Below are 23,306 nucleotides of genomic sequence, written 5' to 3'. Positions count from 1 at the left end.
AACTAAGTGGATGTTACGGGGGATAAGTCAAAGCTTATTGGAAACATTGCACTGTGTGCCACTGAGTCAGCCACTTGCTACTTCTCTCTCTTTCTTATATGAATAATTTTTTCTATACTGTTACACTGACCCTCAGTGCTTGGTACATTTGCCGAATGTCACATCAAAGCAATGATACCATCAAGAAATTTCAAGCTGGCCTTTTTCATTTTACACTTACTGAGGTACAATAAATTTCTTTGATTTAAACTCAGGGTTTGTTGACCGTTTTCTTTGATTACCCTGATGTAGTCCAGTCCAAATACAGAGTATTATTAGAGTCATTCTAATCACTCTCTACTTTTCTACTTCCGCGTGCTCTCGTCCTTTTAAAAGTACTCAAAAAAGATGAATGAAAAACACGTTTAACTAAGCACTTCGACGGGTCTACGAATTCGACATAGAGATGTGGCAATATCATCATCAGAATGCCAATTCTCTGACGAATCAAAGCTCAAGAAACCCGAGGTAGAATCCATTCAAAATTAAGGGTTTGTTAACAGTGTTTTTTGTTTTATTTACCTTGCTTGGTTTACCTTATTGCTAGGCCTAGTACTAAAACATGGACTATTATGTCAGTCATCCTTACATCTCCCTCCTCACCATTCCGCTCCTCCTTTCAACCAATAAATGACAGCAAAGCCATGTTTAATTAAGTCCATGAAGACAACCATCTAACCTGAGCATAATGTGAAGCATTTAAGGAAGAATTTTAAATCCAAAAAGCTGTAATTGTGGGGAGACCGCACTCAACTTGTATGCGTCTATGTGACTGCACTCACACTTCAAAAATTCTGCGAGCTCCGTATTCATTTCATAAGGCATGCAGGTGCTTTTTACTGGTTTCAAGACTCAATTACTACTTCGCGAAACCGTTTTGAGATGACTAGAGCGATAAAGGAGACTTCGTAGAAACTTATAGATAACCTGCTACTGAAGCTATTCGGTTCTATGTCAGTATCGGGCGAAATTTCGATTGTTTTGCAGTCGCATTATAACGACTACTACTGCATTAGTTTAACCATTAGAGACTAACAAAGGCTGTACTAGTGGCATGCTGAAAAAGATCAAGTCCTCCCCTACACACCTTCTTTTCCCAACAAAAGATTAAAAAAAAAAATTCTTGGCTAATAATGAAAAATATGTGAAAAAAACTGAATCAAATCCCAAAAATTTTGTAGAGGAAAATAAAATATTTTTTTTGTGTTGGTCTAAGTTGATGAAAAAAGAAAATCACAAATCACAAAAAAATGTTTCACAAAAATTATAAAGAAGGAAGTAAAATTTTGTTCTAAACAAGTTTTTTTTAAAGTATATTTTATCTAAAAATATAAACCAAAAACAATTCTTACCTAATAATTTAAAAATCTCAGGGGAAAAAATAAACAAACTATTTGGGGTAAACTATTAAGGAAACAAAAAGAAAAAAGTCTAAGCAAATTATTTTTCACAAATCATGAAAAAATGTTGCTCAAAAATTATGACTAAAAAAAGCACAATTTTTTCCAAAAAAGCTTCATCCAGGATATATTTTATTGCGAGCAATAAACTAAGCAATAAAAATATATTAGCTAATAATAAAAAAATTTGGAAAAAATCTCAGGGTGGGAGGGAGGTTTTAGGTACTTACCAAAAATTTTGAAGAAAGTGAAATTTTTTCCAACAAACAATTTTTTATAAAGTATACTTTTATACTCTCAAATATAGCTAATAATGAAAGAAGGCAAACATCCTGACGGGGTGTTTTGCACAAATCACAAAAAACATGTTTCCCAAAAACAAATGTTTTCCCAGAATTTGAAAAAAAGCAAAGTTTTTTACAAAGAAAAGTATATTTTAACATGAAGAACAAATTAATTTTGAAAATAATATTTTATTACGGAAAATGAATATATTTTTTTTTTATATAAAGGGTGGTTAAGATTCAAGGGCAGGTGTTGATTTTGAATAAAGTATAATACAATTTTTTTTAGAAATGATTGTCATTTCTCTTTATTATGATAATATTGGTATGGCTCAAATACGTATAAAACCAAATATTGGCCAAATAACCGCCGCGGCCTCGGCGGCCTCGGCGGCACACCTCCATCCGATGGTCGACTTTCGATGACGCTGAGGCATAATTGAGGTTCTATGCCGTTAATGTGCCGAATTATCTCATCCTTCAGCTCTTGAATTGTTGCTGGTTTATCGATATACACCTTTTCTTTCAAGTAAGTCCAAAGAAAGAAGTCCAACGGTGTCATTTACGTTTAGGTGTGGTTCACATTGAACATCGGCCCATGAAAGTTAACCACCCCTTATTTTATCTTTAAAAAAGCTAATAATGAAAAAAGGGAACAAATCTTCATGGGATGCTTCTCACAACTCGCAAAAAACATTTTTCCCAAAAAAATGTTTCCCAAAAATTTTGATGAAAAACAGTAAAGTTTTTACCAAGAAAAAAGTGGTTTTAAGGTATACTTGATCACGAAAAAAAATTATTATAATATAGCTAATATAGCTAATGTAACAAAGGGGAAAAATCCACAAATTTTCACAAATCGCTCAACACAAAAATAATTCTTAGTTAATAGTGGAAGAAAGTAGGAAGAAATCTGCTTTGTTTTAGGTATATTTTATCTATAAAAATATAAAAAAAAGATTAGGTAATAAAGAAAACAATAAGGAAAAAATATGAAATGTGTTTTTTGACAAATCACAATAAAAAACTTTTCCCAAAAATTTTGAAAAAAATAAATAAAAAATTAATTATATTTTATCTCAAAAATTAAATTAATAAACTGTGTGCTAATAAGGAAGAAAATACAAAAAAAATCTGAGGATAGGCGTTTTTCACAAATCGCAAATTAAATGTTTATTTTATATCAAACAAACAAGTTTAAAAAAATATAAAAAAATAAATCTATACTAATATTATAAAGAGGAAAACTTTGTTTGTTTGTTTGTTTGGTTGTAATGAATAGGCTCAAAAACTACTGGACCGATTTTAAAAATTCTTTGACCATTCGAAAGCTACATTATCCACGAGTAACATGTAATATATTTTATTTTGGAAATAGGGCTCGAGATATAGGTCAAAACGTGGACCCGGGTAAACTTCGGACGTGTATGTACAATATGGGTATCAAATGGAAGCTGTTGGTGAATGCTTTAGTCCAGAGTATTTTTCATGCCGCTCCGTGTCTGGGGTCTCGAGATATAGGTCAAAACGTGGACCCGGGTAACCTTTGGTGGTGTATGTACAATATGGGTATCAAATGAAAGCTGTTGATAAGTGCTTTAATACGGGGTAATTTTCATACCTATTGATGACTAGGGTCTCGAAATATATGCCAAAACGTGGACCCGCCGTGTCTTTAAACCGAATTAAACCAAACTTACACACATTGCTAAGGAGGTATTGAAGATGGTTTCCGTATAGTTTGAATACCTATTGGTAGATAGGGTCTCGAAATATAGGTCAAAACGTGGACCCGGGTAGCCTTCGGACGTGTATGTACAATATGGGTATCAAATGGGGGCTGTTGGTGAATGCTTTAGTTCAGAGTATTTTTCATGCCGCTCCGTGACTAGGGTCTCGAGATATAGGTCAAAATGTGGACCCGGGTAACCTTTGGTTGTGTATGTACAATATGGGTATCAAATGAAAGCTGTTGATAAGTGCTTTACACCAAACTTACGCACATTGTTAAGTAAGTATTGAAAATGGGTTTCGTAAAGTTTGGTTGTAATTCGGAGCACTGGCAACGGGTGCAGCGTTCTTTTGAACCAGCCATAATGTCGCTTACTTTTTTAACGCTTGGGGCGGAACTGAACTGTCAAATTGACAGTGTGAGTTACAATGTGTCAATATTTTTTTCTGATTTGGATGCCATAAGGAAAAAACGTAAGTGCAATATGTAAAAATTGTTTGTGAATTTTTTTGGAGTGGATTTTGGAACAGCGAATAACTTCTTACGAAATTTGAGAATTTAATGTGAAATCCGAATGAAATTATGTGTTCGTGGAAAAAAAAATTTTTTTCGTTTTTTTTTTTTTTAAATATAAATGGATAATGGTTAAAAAAGCTCCAATGCTTAATAAAACATATAAATTGAAACGAAAAATTCATGGATGATCAGGGAAAAAGACGATTGTTTATTCATATGCGTTGATTTGAAATTTAAAAACAATCTTCTTTTTTCCTGATTTTCAATTTATATTTTATATTTACTCAAAAACAAATAGAAAAACAAAAAATATTGTTTATGCCAAAGCGCTTGAATAAAGAATAAAGAAATAAATAATATGAAAACCATATATTTTCTGTTCTAAACCATATCTATTCTATTTTAATGTACCCAGCGAAGGAGACCGGGTTTGCTAGTAATATATAAAAATACTGAAAAAATTAAGTTATTTGACTTTAAAAAATGCCATACGAAAATTGTCAACATTGCATAAATCAAAAAATTATTAACATTTTCTCAAAATTTGTCCAGTTTACTTCCTCAAATAAAACAATTATCAGACCTAATTCAGACCAAGCCCAAAATACTTGAAGCTCTTGACATGGAAACGCACAGGTGGTAGTATTCTCAGCGCCGTTCAGTCGTTATACCGAGCAGCTTCTTTTCTCTTTTCGCTCTCCTGGGTGCTGCTTAGCTATTATAAAGCAGTCCTAACCATAACTGAAAACATTCATACACATTTTCTTCCAACCTGTATTAGCCATTTGTACACGTAAACCAAGCTTCGCTAGCCCTCTGCCACGCCTCTCCCTACAGGTACTGAATACTTTTAAGTTCATTGTTCAGGTGGCATAAGTTCTGTGAAAGGATTTTAATTTAAAATTTATGTACTTCCTTATACATCACCATTTGAAAAGACAATCATTGCAATTACGATTTTAATCTTTGTGAAAGTTTTCATATCAAAATTTATTGCTCACTTTTTCCCATAATCGAAATATAATTCTCGCTTCAATGCATCTGTTGCCGGTGCTCACATGCGGAAGATACTCTAAGCAAATTAAAAGTAAATATGACACATGAAGTCATAAGCATAAGCAGAGACATCATCTAAACAAAAACAACAACAACAAAATATTGGATGCGCGAAATTGCACAGATAAATCACGGCAAATTTTGACATTTTCCACACTTGTAAAATCATATTAGTGAAATGCGTGCAATAAGAACAAGAAGAGTATTAAAAAAAAATTATGCTGAGTAGAATTTAATGAAAAAATAATAAACCATATCGAAATGGCAATAAAAAAATTGCCGGCAAAGCAAGAAGAGGGGGAATAGCAATGAAAAGGAGGTGGCCATGGCAAGGTGAGGGGAAGCACATGAGAAGAGTGCAACCAGCGTGGACAAGAAGAAGGAGGGCATGGAGTCTGAAGCAGCGTAACGAAGTGGCTGGCTGCCACATGACACATGTGGCATGTGTGTGGCAAGAACAACAATAACAACCGCGTGAAGAGGATGGCGGTGTTGGTTGTGGCTGCTGAAGTTGTGATTTGATTATACGCGGAGTGCTTGGTAGCACAACAAACAGTGGCAACAGCAACAAAGCAATTTGCAATCTACAATACAGCAATGCAGCAACAGACTCATGCAGCGACGGCGAAGTAAAAACGAAGATCTATGAAAAGCAACAAATAAACGTGAAAAGTGCCGTTGTGATATTCGCAGTGGCAGTGGCCGTGGCAGCGGCAAGAGAATTACTCAAAACGAATTGAAATGCCGTCACATTTGTGCCAGCCACACACACACACACACTCATACATACACGAAAACACTCGTAAGCGCACATGTGCGCAGTGGCATAGAACTTTTAAATATCTCAGCACCAGACTGGATGGAATTCGCCACGCTGTATGCCGCTGCAGCCACATTGGCTGCCACTAGCGGCTGACTGGATGGCTGGCTATATTCTATACTAACTCAGCAATATGTTGCAGTCATAATTCAATGGCATTTGTATGTATGTATGTACGAGTATGTGTATATATTTGTGTGTGCTTATAAACGTCTTCAGATTGCGTTGAGTTTATTTATACGCATACAAATGTATTTATAATGTACAACATGCTCGCCTGTGTGTGTATGTGTTTGCAATTTAATTCAATGCTTCAGCAACGGCTGTTGCACGATACGAATGATATGATTTATGACGACAAAATCATAAGTTCATAAATGTCATGCAACAGTGCAATGGGGCAATATTGCGATCCAGCAGCAACACCAGACACAACTGATACACGACAGTCTCAACACTTACGCTGCCTTAGACTGAGTGTATGTGTGTGTGTGTATGTATATAAATACAAGCTTAGGAATTGCAGACATGGGCGACTCAGACGCTCGCTTGAGTGGCAGAAAATTTGCGCGTTTAATTAGATGAAAATATTTGAAAATCTATTTTTAAGTGAAAATGTCAGCGAATCTACAAGTAGATGGAGTGAATTAAAAGTAAAAACATGCAAATATTTATTTGTTTGAGTTCAGTTAGATAGACTACTGCTCTTGTGAAAAGTTTACACTGCAGTCACAGCGACCTTTGGTTAAGGTAAGACTTCTCTACACAAACATATCCTTCAATTCCCTATAAAAAATAAATTAAGAATTGGCGCGTACACTTCTGTTAGGTGTTTGGTCAAGCTCTACCTCTTGAAGTTATTCCACAAATAGAGAGACCTACAGTTTTAAGCCAACTCTGCACGGCAAATGATTTTATGAGGAGCTTTTTCATGGCAAAAATACACTCGGAGGTGTGCCATTGCCTGCGACTGCTATTAGACAAAACTTTTTCTATCATTTTGCTGTTTCATGCAAGAGATTCAAACCTTTACACTCCCGAATAGTAGGCACGCACCATCCTAATTGGCTACAGCGGCGATTCCCTATAGCCTATACCACCACAACCAAGGGTTGATCTTCCATGTCGGAAACCGTATTGCCTTGCTGACAATGCACTCTCAACAGACTCTGCAAGCCTGCGCCGCATGAGTTTCTCAAGCAACTTCCCGGCGCTGCCCAACAAGCAGACGGTTGCCCTGGGTCGCCTTTAACCCTACTGATCAGTGTCAGCTCCTATATTTTCCTCCTCCTATATTTTCTTAGGAAAAATGATTCGAGCAATGCATGCATTTTAAACCTCAAGCTTCACGTCTAGTCGGCTTTCAGCCACAAGTTTGAGAGCTCCAGCTGGGATGCCGTCTGGTTCTGCAGCTTTGATCCATTTGAGGCTTCTTACCGTGGTTTTAAGCTCATCCTCAGTGAAAGGTGGGAGCTTCTCGCTCGTTGGGGGTCTCGGTACCCGTGAATCATACGGTACATGGGAAACGAGTTTATGCACTGTTTTGTTAATAGCATCACTGTCTAGATGAGGAGCTGTTGAGTTGGCGTTTAGCTTCTCCTTTACAATTTTAAAGCCCAGTCCCCAAGAGTTAGTATTAAGATCCCTTCGAAGTTGCTTCCATTTTACATTCTTACTAGCGATCATTGCTTGTTTCAGCGCCTTTTGGGGTGCCTGAAAACACCAGCTTCGGACTCTGCTTCTCTGTCTTGCCTGGCTTTGGGGTACCTTTTTCTATTACGGAAGCAGGATTGTCTTAGTTCTGCGATATCTGTAGGCCACCAATGCACAGGTCGTCTTTTTTAACATAGCTCCATACGGAACTGACTCTTCACTAAACTACTTAGAATCTGAATAATTATGTTAGCTCTCTCACGTACTCTTTGACACACGGAGATGATACCTCCGCAAGTTTGAAGAAAGACTTTAAGATCGGACCTTCCAATATCGCTACCAGTATGGGGTCGGATATTCTAAAACAGACGCGCAGATTTCACACAGGAAGCATTTCTTATTCTAACTTCGTGGTGCGCTTAGTAAAGCATTCGAAGATGAAGACTCGCAACGACTATATTCATTGACGAAGTCGTAGTGCCACCACTACACCAAGACAAGATGCGAACAGTAAGCGAAAAATGTGAGATTTGACTAATTGACGGGAGCAAAAATCATCCAAAATTGAACTGCAAAGCCTTCCAGTTACAAGATTTCATAAATAGTGCCGTGCGAGAGATAAACAAATTAATAATTGGCACTTCTGGTGGTGCACTTCTGTAAGGTGTTTGAGCGAGCTCCTCTTATTTGTGGTGTGCGTCGTGCTGCTGTTCCACAAATGGAGGGACCCACAGCCGTGAGCCCTCTCCGAATGGCAGAAGTACACTCGGAGGTTTGCCATTACTTGCCGAGGGACAACCGCTAGTAGAAAAAACTTGTTCTATCATTTTGCTGTTTCATACACGGAAACTTGAACCTACGCACTCCCGAATGGGAGTCACGCACCAACCCATTTGGCCACAGCGGCCGTGCGAGAGATTGAAGTCCATTATAAACCAGCTGAGTGACTCTTACTCGTAGATGTTAGTTTTAAACTTTTCGCCAACAGAAATCATATGCAGTATTTTGTTTCTAAAAGTCTTTCATTTCTGCAGTTCGAGTGCATCCAATGGTGTAATTCTACGAACTTCGAAACTATCTTCATAATTATACAAATTCATTGATACCACTTTCGTGTGAGTAACGAAAGTGTGAGGGCCTACGATGTATAGAAAATTAGAGCCGCCATTAATTTGAGTATAAGAAGAGCTAAAGAAAAAAAATACCAGTCTAACGGTTAGACTTGATAGAAGTGAAACCTTCCCGTAAAACAAACTGAGAGAGAATAAGAGCGGGATAATTATAGGTTCATTATAATATTGCTATAAAGTTCATATTTTATTTTCTTCATTTTATCATTATTCATCCTCAATGTTTTCAATTTCAACAAATGATACGAGTGGCTTATGATAGATAAAATATGATACAAATGCTTTGGTTTCGATGTTGTCAAAAAAAATACCCAAACGGACCGAAGAAACAGACTTACAAATTTCTTCCATTTTCGTCTACTTGTATTCATATAAAAATTTATGTCTCTTCCCACCAAAGCTAAATGTATTAGTATATTTCTTCTTGTATTTATTCAAGGCCGAAATCCCGGCCGTACTGCAATACCGGGCCAACCCGTGGCAGAGGTGGAGCAAGCCCCTAAAACACTCCGCCCATTTCCAAAAATTAGTTTAACATTTGTTGTCCTCCGATGGAGGATCTATCAGATGTTAAACTGATAACCACACTACCTAGTCAATACATTTTAAATAATAAACCTAATAAAACTCTTGAGAATTACACGCTCACAAAAATTATTTATATCAACATATAATATAACGCTTCGTAACTAAATAACTTTTAGGCCAGCGACAACAGCATGGCGCGGTAGCCGAGCGACTAGCAATGTGAGCTTCCGATCCAAAATCCTTGGTTCGAATTCGAATCACAAGAAAAAATAAAAGTTATTTTTATTTAGTTCGTCGCTACTTTTATATCAACATATAATATAACGCTTCGTAGCCAAGTTGGTCGCTTTTTTCGTTTCACTTTTCCTCAAATCACTCCCAACGATTCTAAAGAAGTTTTCACTTCAAAAATAAACAGCTCCATCTAAAGTTGTTGCCTTGCAAGAGTTTGCCCTGAAGCTGGACCATTGTCAATACGGCTTGCCAACAACTATGACAACTAATTCCACCGGGACACTGCCATACCTTGGAGCGTCAAACATAAACGGCTTCTCACGAACTTTTGATAGCCATTTGTGATTGTTATTTAATACCTGCGAAAAAAAAACCGCATATGCCTACTTAGAAATGCACTGCATCGGGTGGGAGAAAGTAAAAACAATAAAAAGTCAAACTAGACGAAGGTCGCAGCACGGCACCATACATAGAGTACTAAAATCAAATGGTGTGTGAACAACGAAATGGCAATTTTAATAAATACCAACAAAAGCTCATACAAACAAGAAATAAAATGGGTTTACCACTATGGCGGAGAATTTTTTGGACGGTTTGTTTTCAAAATACAAAGGCCGTGCTGTTGCTAGTTCCGTATGAGATAAGCAAAGCGAGGTATAGAAAGAGCAGCCGTATATACAGCGGCATAGAAGTCAAAGTACTAAGCTTAAGCCTATGCTTATCCCAGGGCTAAGCAAAACATAGCTAAGCAGAGTTTATGTCTTAACACAACACTGCGTTACATTTATCAAGGAGGCAGTAGACGATGGGCAAGTTGGGCAAATCGTCACTGTACAAACATACATATGAGTGTGCAACATGGGAGCAACAAAATTTCACTTGAAATGAAAGTTATGACGAAAAATTGGATATGAGCCAAATACAAAAGGAAATAAAGCCAGCAGGTAGCGTCAGGGAGATTTTTATGCACTGATATCCGTAGTAAGTGTAAATATTGGGGGCAGCTGTACACTTATGGACAAAATTAAAACTACACCATATTCGGACCAGTTTTTAATACTTTTCTTTTTTTTAATTCTATATCATAAACATCAAATAAAGAGTCGAGTAAATTTCCCCAAAATTTTATAATTTTTTTGTTTTGACAAAAATTTCGTAAGCGTTGAAAAAATGTCTTATAGAGGGTGATCGGGTTTTAATTGATATAAAACAACTAAATTTCAAATTGATGGGCAATCTTTACTATTTTTGTATAGAACCATTCATGACATTTATTTATTAAAGATAGTCCCTTTCAAATGTTGGACGCAACTGCGCTGTAATTCGGTCATCCCAAAACACCAACTTTGAATGACTCGCTGGAGGACTTCGTTTGGTATCTCGCGAATAACTTTAGTGATGTTGGCTTCCAATGCCTCAATCTAAGCTGGTTTATCCATAAGGCATTTAGACTTTAATAGAAACCAAAAGGTGTGATATTAGACGATTTTGGTGGCCAATCCACTGGTCCGAGATAATAAATAAATTGCTCATCAAAACGGCGATGCAGTGCATCCCTTGTTTCATGGGCTGTGTGCCAAATAGCACCATCTTGTTGGAATCAATATTGTGGAGATTACGAGTTTCAATGTCCAGTAGCAAAAGGCCGTTTATCATGGCGCAGTCAACCAAAATTCAATGAGAAACGAAAGAAAATTTTGAGCCACTTCAAACTTGCATCTTATTTTACTAAAATGTAAAGCCCAACAAAACTGCCTACCCAATTTTTTTCAATTCTGATTAAATTGTTCAAAAATTTATGAAATTTGTTTAAATTTTTGTACATTTTTCAAGCTTTCATTTATTTGATATTCATTGCAAATGAACTATATTTTTAAAGAAAATTTATTAAATTTAAAAACGAAAGAGAAAATTAGTCACAATTGTTCAAAATATGGTGTTCTTATTATTTTGACGACAACTGTGTATTCATGAGGGCAGTCGTACCCAGAACGACCCAAGGGCAGAGCATACACCTACTTTGGCATTAATCTCCAAAGAAAATACGATACAAAAAACACACTGCTGTAAACACATACGCACACACACACACATGTACGCCGGATACTTGCGCTGCATTTCTTATTGCTTTCCTAAGGCGTCAAGGGGGCTTAGAGGCAGCCAGAATGCCTACCCCCAATGCGTTTAAGCTTTAAAATGTTAGTGTTAACTTTATGCACAAAATGGGGCAACGACCCCGCAAGCAAGCTAGCTAGCAGATGCAATACTCAAACAAGGCGAAGGCGAGGAAGAAGAGCTTAGAAAAAATAAAATAAAAAAATACACACACAAAAAACACATAACGATATTTATTCTGGTAAAAAAACACAAATGAAGAGTCATCCCCAGGCGAGTGCACGCATTTTTCGTCTTGCTTCTTCCCCCCATGATTCCTGTGCCACTCATCGTAGTGCAAAGTCTTGTTGCCAGCCCAACGGTGCTCCAGTGACTACTCACTGTTGTCCTGTCAAACTAACAACAAATTTATGTTAAATTTTACATGTTTTACTGCTTTTCTGTGTGTATTGGTTTGCTTGCTTAATATTATTATTGTTTTTGTTATTGTAATGTGCGTTTGTTTTTTATGCTTGGCTACATTTCTATGTGTAGCATTTCCCACAGGCCGCAAGCTGCGCTGAAAGCTCGGCCTGTGCATGTGTGCGTGCGTGCGCCATTGAGTGAAAGTCCCCATAGAATTGAATGGCATTTTATGGGCCGACTGCTTCAAATGACACACAAAAATGACAATAAATGGATGCGCCTGTTTGTAAGTATTTTCATACTATGAAAGTATGTATAAAAAAGATATACGTATACATACATACATACACAAGTGAAAGTGTATCCGAAGAACCAAACAAAATTTAAAGAGCAACCAACAAAAGTTCGCTAGGTGGGATTCGTGGGTACTCTTTGAAGTCAGTCTGTCGAATAATCTGCTCAACAATGGGTACTCAACAAGAAGAAAATATCATAATTAAGAAAGCGGATATCTTCCAGACTAGTAATAGAACTTAACCAGAAATATTTTGTAATACATTTTAACCCTGTAATGGCTACTTATATCACCTTTTTGACCCGTTCACAAAACAGCTGTAGTAAAAAGTCTTTTACAAATCAAGTAGAGGGTTTTCCAAAAAATATTACAATAGGTCGCCGAAAATGGAATAACTCGTACGGGTTAAGATAAGCGTGTAAAAAAGCGTAGTTCAAGCGAAAGCTTACGCATTTGGCGTAGATACATTGTGAACAACTACGAGTATACTTATGAACATTAAAAATAATAATAACAATTGGCGCGTACACTTATGTTAGGTGTTTGGCCGATCTCCTTCTCCAATTTTTAGTGTGCGGCTTGATGTTGTTCCACAAATGGAGAGATAAGGTTTGATAAGGAGCTTTTTCATGACAGCTATTAGAAACCACTTTTTCTATTATTTGATTTTTATGCACGAAGGGTCGAACTTACACACTCCCAAATTGTAGTCACGCACCAACCCATTCGGCTACTTTGAACACTAGGGCGGATAAATTGGTATGGAATTGATTTATTTCTTTATGAGAATCTATTCTTGCCTTCAGATCCCAAAACCAGGTCTTCGAGTAAAGGAAAAAAGCTAGAAAGATCTTCCAGTGAAATCGAGATAAATTTGTCGTTAAGGCAGAGCACGAAATAACAAGCCATTACAATGTTTGATGTGCAACCGGGAATATTTCAAAGTATTTGGAAAAATAGTAATTGAATTAATTTGAAACCATACGCCACCATGCCAGATGTCATCTCGTTCTTAAATTGGTATTCCTTTTTCCATTAAAAAGTAGTTTTTACTACAGGGTTGTCCATATTCGACGGACCCATTCTGGCAACCCGTCAGTCCAAGCAGTGTACGCCACGCGAGCGCTCCCAAATTGTTGAAATTTACATTCAACAAAAGAAGTCAAAAGAAGAAGAAGAAGAACAAATGTCCGATGAGGCTCATTTCCTATTGAATGGGACGGTAAACAAGCAAAATTTCCGTATTTACGCCACTCAAAATCCTCACGAAGTTCAAGAGGTACGTCTTTACGACGAAAAAGTCACTGTTTGGTGCGGCGTTAGTGCGAAAACGATTATTGGGCCGTTTTTCTTCGAACATGGAGATGGTCAAGCTGTTACCGTCAATAAGGAGCGTTATCGCGATATGATAACCACTTTTGTGATGCCAATTATTCGTCGAAAGCGTATGAGGCAGTTCTGGTTTCAACAAGACGGCGCTCCACCACACACAGCTCGCACCACAATCGATTTTTTGAGGAATTGACTGACTTCTTCTTGTGGGGATATTTAAAATCAAAGGTTTATATTAATAAGCGAAAGACCATAGAAGAGCTCAAGAACAACATCCGTGAGGAAATAGCCGCTGTTCCAGCCGAAATGTTAGCTAAAACAACGGAAAATTCTGCAAAACGGGAACAATACGCCGTACAGGCTCAAGGCGACCATTTGAGAGATATCATATTCAAAAAGTGATGTCAACAAATCTACTTGAACCAAATAAAATGATTATTATCGTCAACATCAAAACAATTGTGTTTTTGCATTATGTTTTTCTTTGATTTAAAAAAAAAAAGATTGGTCCGTCGAATATGGGCAACCCAGTAGTGAAAATTAAATCCAAAGTGGAATATAAATTTAAATTTATTATCACCACGACCACCGTATACGAATACTCTTCCGCGTGAATAAGTAAATAAGAAATATTATATGCTAAAAACAAGACATTTTCTAGTAACATCGACACTCGGCGGGTGATTGCAAGGCATTTATGTCTTATAAAATCTTCTCATGAAAGGCATTTGTACTTCAAGAGTGGGCATCAAATTTTAAGTCGCTCCACATGTAAGATAAATCAATATGCACATCCCGAGTTAAAGAAGACGCTCGAAAAAGTGCTAACAATGGATGTGTGTCCCAAATGTCCATGAAATATATACACCTGATTACCGCCATATAAAGGTTTTAAAAGATTAGGGCATCTATGAATCTGCATAAAAGAAACTGCTGATAATCAAAATGAGACGCAGCCGTTAAACGAACCACGACTTCGAGTGCAATTGAACTTTGTGAGTTGAGCGAGGATCACTTCTGATTTTTCCTAAGCTTTTTTAGGTATAAAGGCCTTTAAGGTCTTCTATCACATAGAAGAAAAATTAAAAACAGCTCTATTAGTAGGATTTCTAGACCATTAACTCTTTGCGATCTCAGATTAACTTTAAAGCATCTGTGGTATGCTTCTAAGTGCTAATTGGGTAAGTAAAAAATGGTGAAAAAATTTGCACACCCCAAAACTCACTTGTTTCTCTTCATCATACTCGTACACTTGTGCTTGTTACCTTTGTAATATATAAAAATATATTTCATTCCATAACGAAATCTTTAAACATACACATGAAACACTTTATACGAAGTTCACAAAAATTTAGGAAATTTCCAAAATATTATCACAAAATAACGAAATTTGTAGAAAACTTCTGCCTACACAGTTTTATAGCCCATCCAATTTTAGTACATCAAAGTGCAAATTTGAGGTCGGTCAAAACTCAAAATTTTTTTTGTTTTGCGTCCGATGTTTCGCGAATTTCCTCCTTGCAAGGCAAATGCTCGGAAGACTGCTGTACATGTTCCCCACCATCGTAAGCTCATTTTTTCCAAACACAACTAACACAGTTGCATACAAAATCACCTCATGCCCATCCAAATCACAGCAGGCCTCGCTACCCTTCAACGCTTACACTCTGTTACCTTTTGTCCTAATTTTACAGCACATATTTTCCGCTTTACAGTGTATTTGGCAAAGCCTTTACAACTAAGTTGCTTGGAACTATCCCTGACCCCCTCCAGGGGTCCAAATTTCACACACTTAGACGCTCATGCCAGAGCATAACCCAGTCTCTGATAGCCGACCCTCGCTGCTTATCCCCTTAAATATTTATTGTATGCGTATTAATGTACAGGTAAGTAGTGTTGTTGTTGTATATTTTTGCATATTTATGCATATTTGTATTTAAGTGGCAAGTAATGTTTTGCCCACTCTGGGATAAGTGTAATTTTGCTTTATTTAGTGTCGTATGCATAAATTTATTTGGGTGTACGCCTGTTATGGGATCACCCTGCCCCTGAGCATTGACACTCGCACTAAAGTTATTGCCCGAGCTTGCTCTGGGAGTTGATCACTTGCTACCTCTAAACATTTAATATTTATGTATACATACATATGTACGTATGTGAGGTTTCATCTGGGTAATGCACAGCGGAGACTGGCTGAGTGTCAAAGCAATGGAAATTTTTACCATTTTTTTTGGTTCGCTCGGCCAGTGGACAACTAAGTTGAGATGCTGGTGGTGTTAACCTAATGCGATAGCCTTCGCGTGCTCCTAAACTTCGTGAAAAATATAATTTAGGAGAGTATTTTGTAAGTTCATTTTTAGTTAGCACACTTTCTACGCTTGAGTAGCTCAAGGCATCTCATGCAAAAAAAAATTTGTTTCTATCATTTTTACAATAATAACTTCAACTAACAAACTTCGTTCAAAAATTCAGCAAATTTCAACAAATTGTCATCAGTATTTACAAATGTTTAAATATAACTTCTGGGTATGCAGTTTGGGACTATGCAGTGAATGGTTTATTCATTTTAGTACATCAAAGTGTAAGTTTAATTTCAAAAAAAGTAAATCTTGGCCCACCCTAGTGTGTACAATTAGTACCTAGTACCTATGCGGGTACATCAGTGCATGCATATTCGCGAGTTCGTCTTAATTTTTTTTTTCTAATTGTGCAACTCGAGCCTCAACCTTTTATAACTCATTTATAGTAGTACTTTTTGATCACCCTTAGCCATCAAATAACTGCCATTACAATTATTACTCACAAAATGAAATTTTTTTTTAGTATAAATGTTAAGCAATTTTCAAATTACTCACAAATTCACATTAGTGATAAATTTGCTCCACAAATGCAAAAACAAAACATAGCCTAGCCTTCAATTACACACATATGTATATGTATGTATACCCAATTGACTATTAATGAGCCAGTTTTTATTAAGGGGTATGTACTTTTATTTTTAACAATTTAAATTAGAATAATAATTAGCGAAAAAAGCATGCAAAAGCAAACCGAAAAATCACACCGCAAATTAATTATTATATATGCATGCAGATATACATACACATGCACATATGGCAATAAATCATGAGACAGTATACCATATCAGACAGTATGAAAATTCAACTGCAATAGTGGGCAAAATATGTGCAGAAGGAAAATATTTATATGATTATTTTTGAATGTTCCTCAGTTTAGACTACCATCAATCAATGAGGTTGAAATTCCGCTTACAGACAGAGTGAATGTAGAAAATCGGGTAGTAATCGCTTATATACTATAGCTTATTACACTTGCAAAAGGTTGCCAGTAGAAACTGGGGCAGTAAACTCCCTATTGCTGACCCTGGAAAGAGTGGGTTGCCACGTCACAGCTTACGCAGATGACTTAGCAATTGCCGTTAAAAGCAAATATCCAAAGCGCTGGAAGTGCTAATAAATTTACCTGCGCGAAATCTGATATATTTGGCTTCCGGGACATAGAGATATTGAGGGAAACTGTAAAGTTGATGAGCTAGCCAGAAAAGGTACTGCTCTTCAACTGTTCCGGGATAAAAGTACCATTGAAATACCTTCGGCCACGAGTAAACTAATAATAAAAAACCACATTATCTAAGAGGCCAATAGGTCATGGAGAAATGAAGATACGTGTCTAACAGCTAGGCTACTATGGCCGCAAATAAAGAAGAAAAGAACAAAGAAATTTCCTAGTCTCTCAAGAGACAATATCTCGAAGGTTGTTGATTGTTTAACCGGTTACTGGCTATTTGGCAGGCATTCCTCGAGACTAGGAGGTTTCTCCCATGAATATTGCAGAAGTTGCAGAGATGAGGAAGAGGAAGAAATAGTTGAGCATTTCCTTTGCAATTGTCCAGCCCTAGGTAAAATCAAAGCAGGTTGTCTAGGTAAATACTTTTTTAATTCTCTTACACAACTGTCTGGCGTGGGGTTGGCATCAATACTGCGTTTCATAAGAGCCACAAAATGCTTCCACGAAGGAAACGGCATCCGCGGAGTGGCAATTTAAGTTTTGGGAAAAGGAAAAGTCACAGGGGTGACTAAATCCAGTGACTACGGTAGTTGTTCGATGATATTTGTCGAGTTTTTCGCCAAAAAAATGTGCGGAATATGAGCCTTGTGAGACGGTGTGTTATCATGGTGCAAGGTCTATGAGTTTTCTTTCCATAAATTGGGCCGTTTCCTTCGCACATTCTCTCTCAAACGTCGCACCACTTCCAAATAATATTCTTTATTTACCGTAGAACCATTTGGAATGAATTCCGAGTGCACAACACCATGATGATCAAAGAAAACGAGTAGCATGACTTTCACGTTGGACCGATTTTGACGTGGTTTTTTCGGTTTCGGCTCATGTGGATAGCGCCATTTAGCCGCATGTTAACTGTATGATGCGCTGGATAAACGTTTGGTCCGAATTAACTTGCTCAAGCATGTCTTCAGCCATCTTCTTCCGATGAATTTTTTGAAAGAAATGTAACTCTCTTAGAACGAGTCGAGTAGCCACACGTCTCATACCTAATTGATGGTGTAGAATATTGCGCATTGATTCGTGAGACATGCTAAGGTCACGAGCTACCTCCCTCAATCTTAAATGATGGTTTTCCAGTACCATTTCCTTGACTTTTTCAACGTTTTCATCCGTTGAAGACGTTAATGGGCGACCAGATCGGGGAAAAAATCCATTCATAGACCCGTGTTTTGATAAAGCACACTCGCCATAGGCTTTCTGCAGCATCTTCAATGATTCGGCACATGCAATTCTGTTCAAACATACAAAATTTAAGACAAATTCTTTCTCAAACTCTGCGACACTATAGAGGACAGTTGTACCAACATTCCAGCAAAGAGATATGTTTAACTGGAGCTAGGAAGTCGTGGCCAGCAGAGGCACTTAATGTCGTGCTCTACCTGTTACCAATAGACTTACAACTACGCCTAACAGCAACGACGACTGCCTTCAGAATGAAAGAAAGTAGTTTTCGGAATGCTAGAATACATGACCATAGCGTTATTTTAGATAGACACAGGCTTACTAGAAACTCATCAGTTTTTACTGCCGCAACCTTAGACTTTGGAATAGAGTTTAAAGTAAAGTTTTCCACGCGAAAGGCATGGAATTTGAATTCAGTAGTCAACGAGAATACAACTGCACTTTATATTGACGGATCTAAGAAGAATTGTGGGGGCCGGTGTATATTCGAAGTCTTTTCGCCTGGGGAATTGCAATAGTACTTTTCAAGCAGAAGTTCTCGAGATATCAACAGATTCAGCGTCAAATCAAGATGGTTCGACTTATAAACGGCAGCGGTTCTACAAGTGGTGTTTCAAAATGGCATCTTTTGTGCTTATTCCGTTATGACTGTGCCACTCAGCAACACCTCCACCACCACCACATGCATACTCATGTTTTAAAGTTTATTAACTTCGCCAAAGTCTTCTTTCACCAGGCTCTTGTTGGTGGCTCAATGGGTATATCTCTCCAATCAAAGTGCTCTAACTATTGTTTGTGGCTTTCTAAAGCGAGGATTTGAGGTGGCTCTTGCTTCCTTACAACTAAAATGGATTCAAGGTTAGCCAACAATATATGAAACAGGCCTTTGCTCAGGCTGCCTTTAGCCACTTCAAACACCGATTCTTTGGTATCCCGCCAAACTTCTTGTCTCAATCTACAACTCCGTTGAGCACCCGATTCTTGAACTGTAACAAAACTAGGTCATCGTTGGCGTCTTTTGAGTGTAAAGTAAACCCAGCTCAACTTCACGACAGCCAACACGACAACCCAGTTTTGTTATATATTTATTATCTGTGGGTCTTTAGTGTTTTCGTACCGATTCCTGGTGTACCACGAAAGCCCCAAAAGTAATTTGCATGCAAATATGTTAGCAAAACTCTCGACTTTTTTACAGATTCCATTGTGCTTTGCGGTAACATATTTTACTACATTCAACTTTTTTTTCAGAATGGAGAAGCCTCGCTTCTCTACGAGTTCTTTGCTGAGGAAAGTTAGGAGCCACTTGGCTTTTTCTTGCATTTTCTTTGCTTCAACCCCACGTTGTTTAGTTTTTTGGTTAACTTATAGCTTTGCTCAGGCATGAAGCCAATGACCTTTGGTTTAATGAAAATGTACCTTTATTTGGAGGTCCTTCCAGCACATTTAAACGCAGATTAGTTTGCTGTTTTCAATGAAACCAGAGATCTTCATTCAGGGTTTGGCAATCTTAAGGAATAAATGGTTTAGAGCGAGTATCAGTGCAAAACGAGCATTCATGCTTTTCCACAAGCTGCAATGCGACTATTTCGTAGACAGCCAGTGCACTCAAATAAAGAAATGCTACAACCATCAGCTTAATCCAAGTAATATTAAAAGTGTAAGTCGGCGTGTAATTAATAGAATGATTCATCAGAGAGATTGATAGAAATAGTCTTGAGCTTTGTGAATATCTGCAGTTCAAATAAGAGATCATTTGGGTCTCTTTTTGGGACTACCTCGTTAAGAGTTCAACTTAATGGAGTAGCCTGAGCGAATCAAGATACCGTTTACTAAATGTTTTCCAGATTAAGCTATGCTTCGGCTCCTCTTATAAGCAGAAAACTTAGTAAATTTACGCACAGAGTGCGAATTAACTGTCATTCACGCTACTAGAATTAAATGCTAGAGACTCAAGCAACGTGGCTGTGTACTATGGCCATTCAACAGCTCAGGGAGTTTAGGTAATGGGCTTTAATGTGGCTGTAGATGTTAAGCAGAGATCGAAATTTTAAAGGGGTATAACTATGCCCATAAAATGTTCTCGAAAATAGTTCAAAACTCCGTGAATACCGCAGACTATTTGTGACTACCTTTTATAGAGTTTAACTTAAATGAGTAGTAGTGATACGCTCGAGATACCGTCCTCTGATGATTACTCATACTACTTATACATACATAATGTCTCATTTCCCTCGGTCGTCTACCGCTCGGAGTCTTCTTAAAACTGTAAGTTCCTCTATTAGTGGAACAACATCAAGACGCACGTCACAAATAAAAGCAAGAGCTGGGACTGAGCTCTTTAACGAAATTGGGCTTAATAAGAAGATATTTGCCGATAAATTCCTGAACATTCAGACCCATTTGCCTATATATGTAACTACTGCCTTCTCCATATTAACGCATCTCGGCAGGCACTGGCAGACCTCCAATGTGGAGCGGGGGTAGGAGCGACAACTACTCCAGCAAATCGGCAGATCTATTAAACAAATTATCAGGAAATAACAATTTATTTAATCGGTAATTCGTTAAAAAGTACTTACCAACTGCACATAGCTTAAAATTTTTCATTTAGTTACCAAAAGATGCGTACAAATCTAATCGAATTATTTTCCTATAGTATTTATAATTAGCGTAAAATATGTGTTTTGTAAACATAAATGTAGATTACAAGTTTGATGAAAAGCAAATTAAATCAAAAACAAAAACAAAAAAACATTTATCAATCGCTTCCTCGTGTAAAGCACAGATAGAATCCAATAGAGCACGCAGTGACAGTGACAAAATCACGTTGCGGAACAGAACAATTTAAGCGCAATGATTAGAATCAACAGATCGCGGGCGTCAATTAAGCGCGACTTTGTACCTTCTCCACCAAATAAAAAACAGAATTAAATCGAAAAAACAACGAAAAAGCTCAAATTTGCGTGTGAAAAACACTTCAATAAACAGCCCAGCGCATGATTAATGAAAATGTTGGCGCGAATTTTTAGTATAAATGCGGGCACATCACAACAGTTGGGCAAACTACGCTCCAAAGCTTGTAGAGTGATCATCTACCCATAAAGGTTTTTAAATTCCAAAAATACGCAAATATTTTCTAACAATGAATTCCTTCATAACTGTTGCGCTCATTGTCGTTTTCAGCGCTACCACATTGGTAAGTGATAAATGGCAAAAATTTTGTAAAAATATTTAGCAAAAATTATCAAAATTTCGCTTTCTTTCAAATTCCACTTCCAGTGCCAGCCACATGATCCGGAAATGCGCAAAATTATCGAGGAATGTAATAAGGAGCACAATGTTTCGCCCAAAGACTTCCACGAGTTTATGGAGGGCAAATTGGCTACACCCTCGGATGATCTGAAATGCAGCATGCAATGCGCCATGGTCAAACAAGGCATTATGAACGATTCTGGCACCTTCAATGCGGATGCAGCCAAAGCTAAAATGCCCAACAATGCAAAGTTGGCTAGCGCTGTGGACGCTTGCAAGAATGAGGCGGGCTCGTCGCCATGTGATACAGCTGCAAAAATCACCCAATGCCTAGTGGCACACAAATAAATTGGTTAGAAGTGCTGGCGAACGGGCAATGTAAAACGCAAAGTTTTAGCGAAATTGTTGAATGTTTTTTGTTGGAGCGTTTGCTCATTTTAGGTGGAGGTCTCTATTTATAATTGCATGTAATTATATTGAACTTATTTGAACAGCAGTTATTGGAGTTTTTTGTTGTGGTTGCTGAATTGGTGGTCCTGAAAATGAAAGCGAAATAAAAGCTTTCAATAAATTGCATACAACTTACATGGCAGTTTTGAGGCGCTTTATCGCACGCAGCTTTTGTGAACTTTCTGAAAGCTCAGCGAATGTGCAAGACAGAAAAAGTCATTCCTACCAGATCTATGAATTTATTAAATTTTTTTACCACCAGGACACTAACGATCGCTTAGGCAATCGGCCGGTGATTGGATTTAATTTATTAGCTAAAAGGTACATTTTTCAATCACAAGCGGGGGATATTTTGCACTTCAACCGCAAGTACATTTGCAAATTTTGATGCTTGACATTTCAGGAAGCAAGGCAAATAGTTAAGATGAGAAGGCTTTTCGATGCAATGCTTTTAGGAAAAAGATGTCCAAATTGATAACGAAGGCAAAGTCCAAAAACTGTTTCATTGCTATTAGGATGGGTTGGCTTGTTCTTGAGAAAAGCTTCAAAATTGATAACGTCTGCCTACCCTATTCGTGAGCTCTGCCGAATACAAGATCACAACGACCTGAAAGGTATTTTGCATTCGCAATCATGCGCTTATAGCTCTGATTGCGCAGAACCAGGGCCGTAGAGAGCATATCCGGGCCCCGGGGGAAAATTGCAAATGCGGGCCCTTTCCAATAATGTCGAATTCATATAAATACGTATAATCTCGTGTCCGGGCCCCTCTGAGAACTCCGGGCCTGGGGGAAAAAGTACCCGATCCCCCTCTCGTCGGGCCTGCGCAGAACACTTAAACCTCTAAAATAAATGTGGACACGTTCGTAGTAAATGAATTTCCAACACTTCGCGGTTTTATTTGTATAATTTTAAGTGTTTCAACCACTAAAATATCTGAAACATAAAAAATTACAAAAAAAACCTTTGAATAAATTTGACAAAGAATGCCACCTCGATTTTGCAAGGGACCACTTGGCTTCGAGTTCTGATATACATATCGAAGAAGACATAGGAAGTATTTAGTAACAAAAAGAAGTTCAATCAGGATGGGCTGGATGAAAAGAGTTAATATTTCGATGATTTCAGAAAGCAGGGAATAGTATTTGAGTCGACATCACTGCCGTGAAGTTTGTTCTTATGATATGGGGAGCAAAATCGCACTATGGTGCGTTCGAATGAAAAATTTTAGAACACAAAACGACCGGAATTAGGTGCAAAGATCTGTTGAAATAATCTTTCCTAGAAATTCGTGA

At 37.5% G+C, this 23,306-nt stretch overlaps 1 protein-coding gene and 1 pseudogene across 1 annotated transcript; one reads left to right on the top strand and one right to left on the bottom strand.

Annotated features, from left to right (window-relative positions):
• Nucleotides 1–9,060: 9,060 nt before the first annotated feature.
• LOC129246523 (U2 spliceosomal RNA) lies at nucleotides 9,061–9,244 on the bottom strand (annotated as a pseudogene).
• A 12,115-nt stretch (nucleotides 9,245–21,359) lies between these two features.
• Nucleotides 21,360–22,057, top strand: LOC129244929 (general odorant-binding protein 56h-like). The gene is made up of 2 exons (XM_054882842.1): nucleotides 21,360–21,505; nucleotides 21,589–22,057. The coding sequence occupies exons 1-2, from the start codon at nucleotides 21,452–21,454 to the stop codon at nucleotides 21,907–21,909; spliced, it is 375 nt and encodes a 124-aa protein (XP_054738817.1). The 5' UTR covers nucleotides 21,360–21,451; the 3' UTR covers nucleotides 21,910–22,057.
• Nucleotides 22,058–23,306: the final 1,249 nt, after the last annotated feature.

The sequence above is a fragment of the Anastrepha obliqua genome, chromosome 4 (genome assembly GCF_027943255.1).
Source record: "Anastrepha obliqua isolate idAnaObli1 chromosome 4, idAnaObli1_1.0, whole genome shotgun sequence".
NCBI classification, from domain to species: domain Eukaryota; kingdom Metazoa; phylum Arthropoda; class Insecta; order Diptera; family Tephritidae; genus Anastrepha; species Anastrepha obliqua.
The sequence above is the reverse complement of the archived record's forward strand: the minus strand, read 5'-3'. Positions and strand labels throughout refer to the sequence as shown.

Bases quoted from the DNA above. Each gene is read 5' to 3' on its own strand.
- LOC129244929 (XM_054882842.1), top strand. From the start codon at position 21,452: ATGAATTCCTTCATAACTGTTGCGCTCATTGTCGTTTTCAGCGCTACC. The intron at 21,506-21,588 runs GTAAGTGATAAA...TTCCACTTCCAG, and splicing joins TTTTCAGCGCTACCACATTG to TGCCAGCCACATGATCCGGA.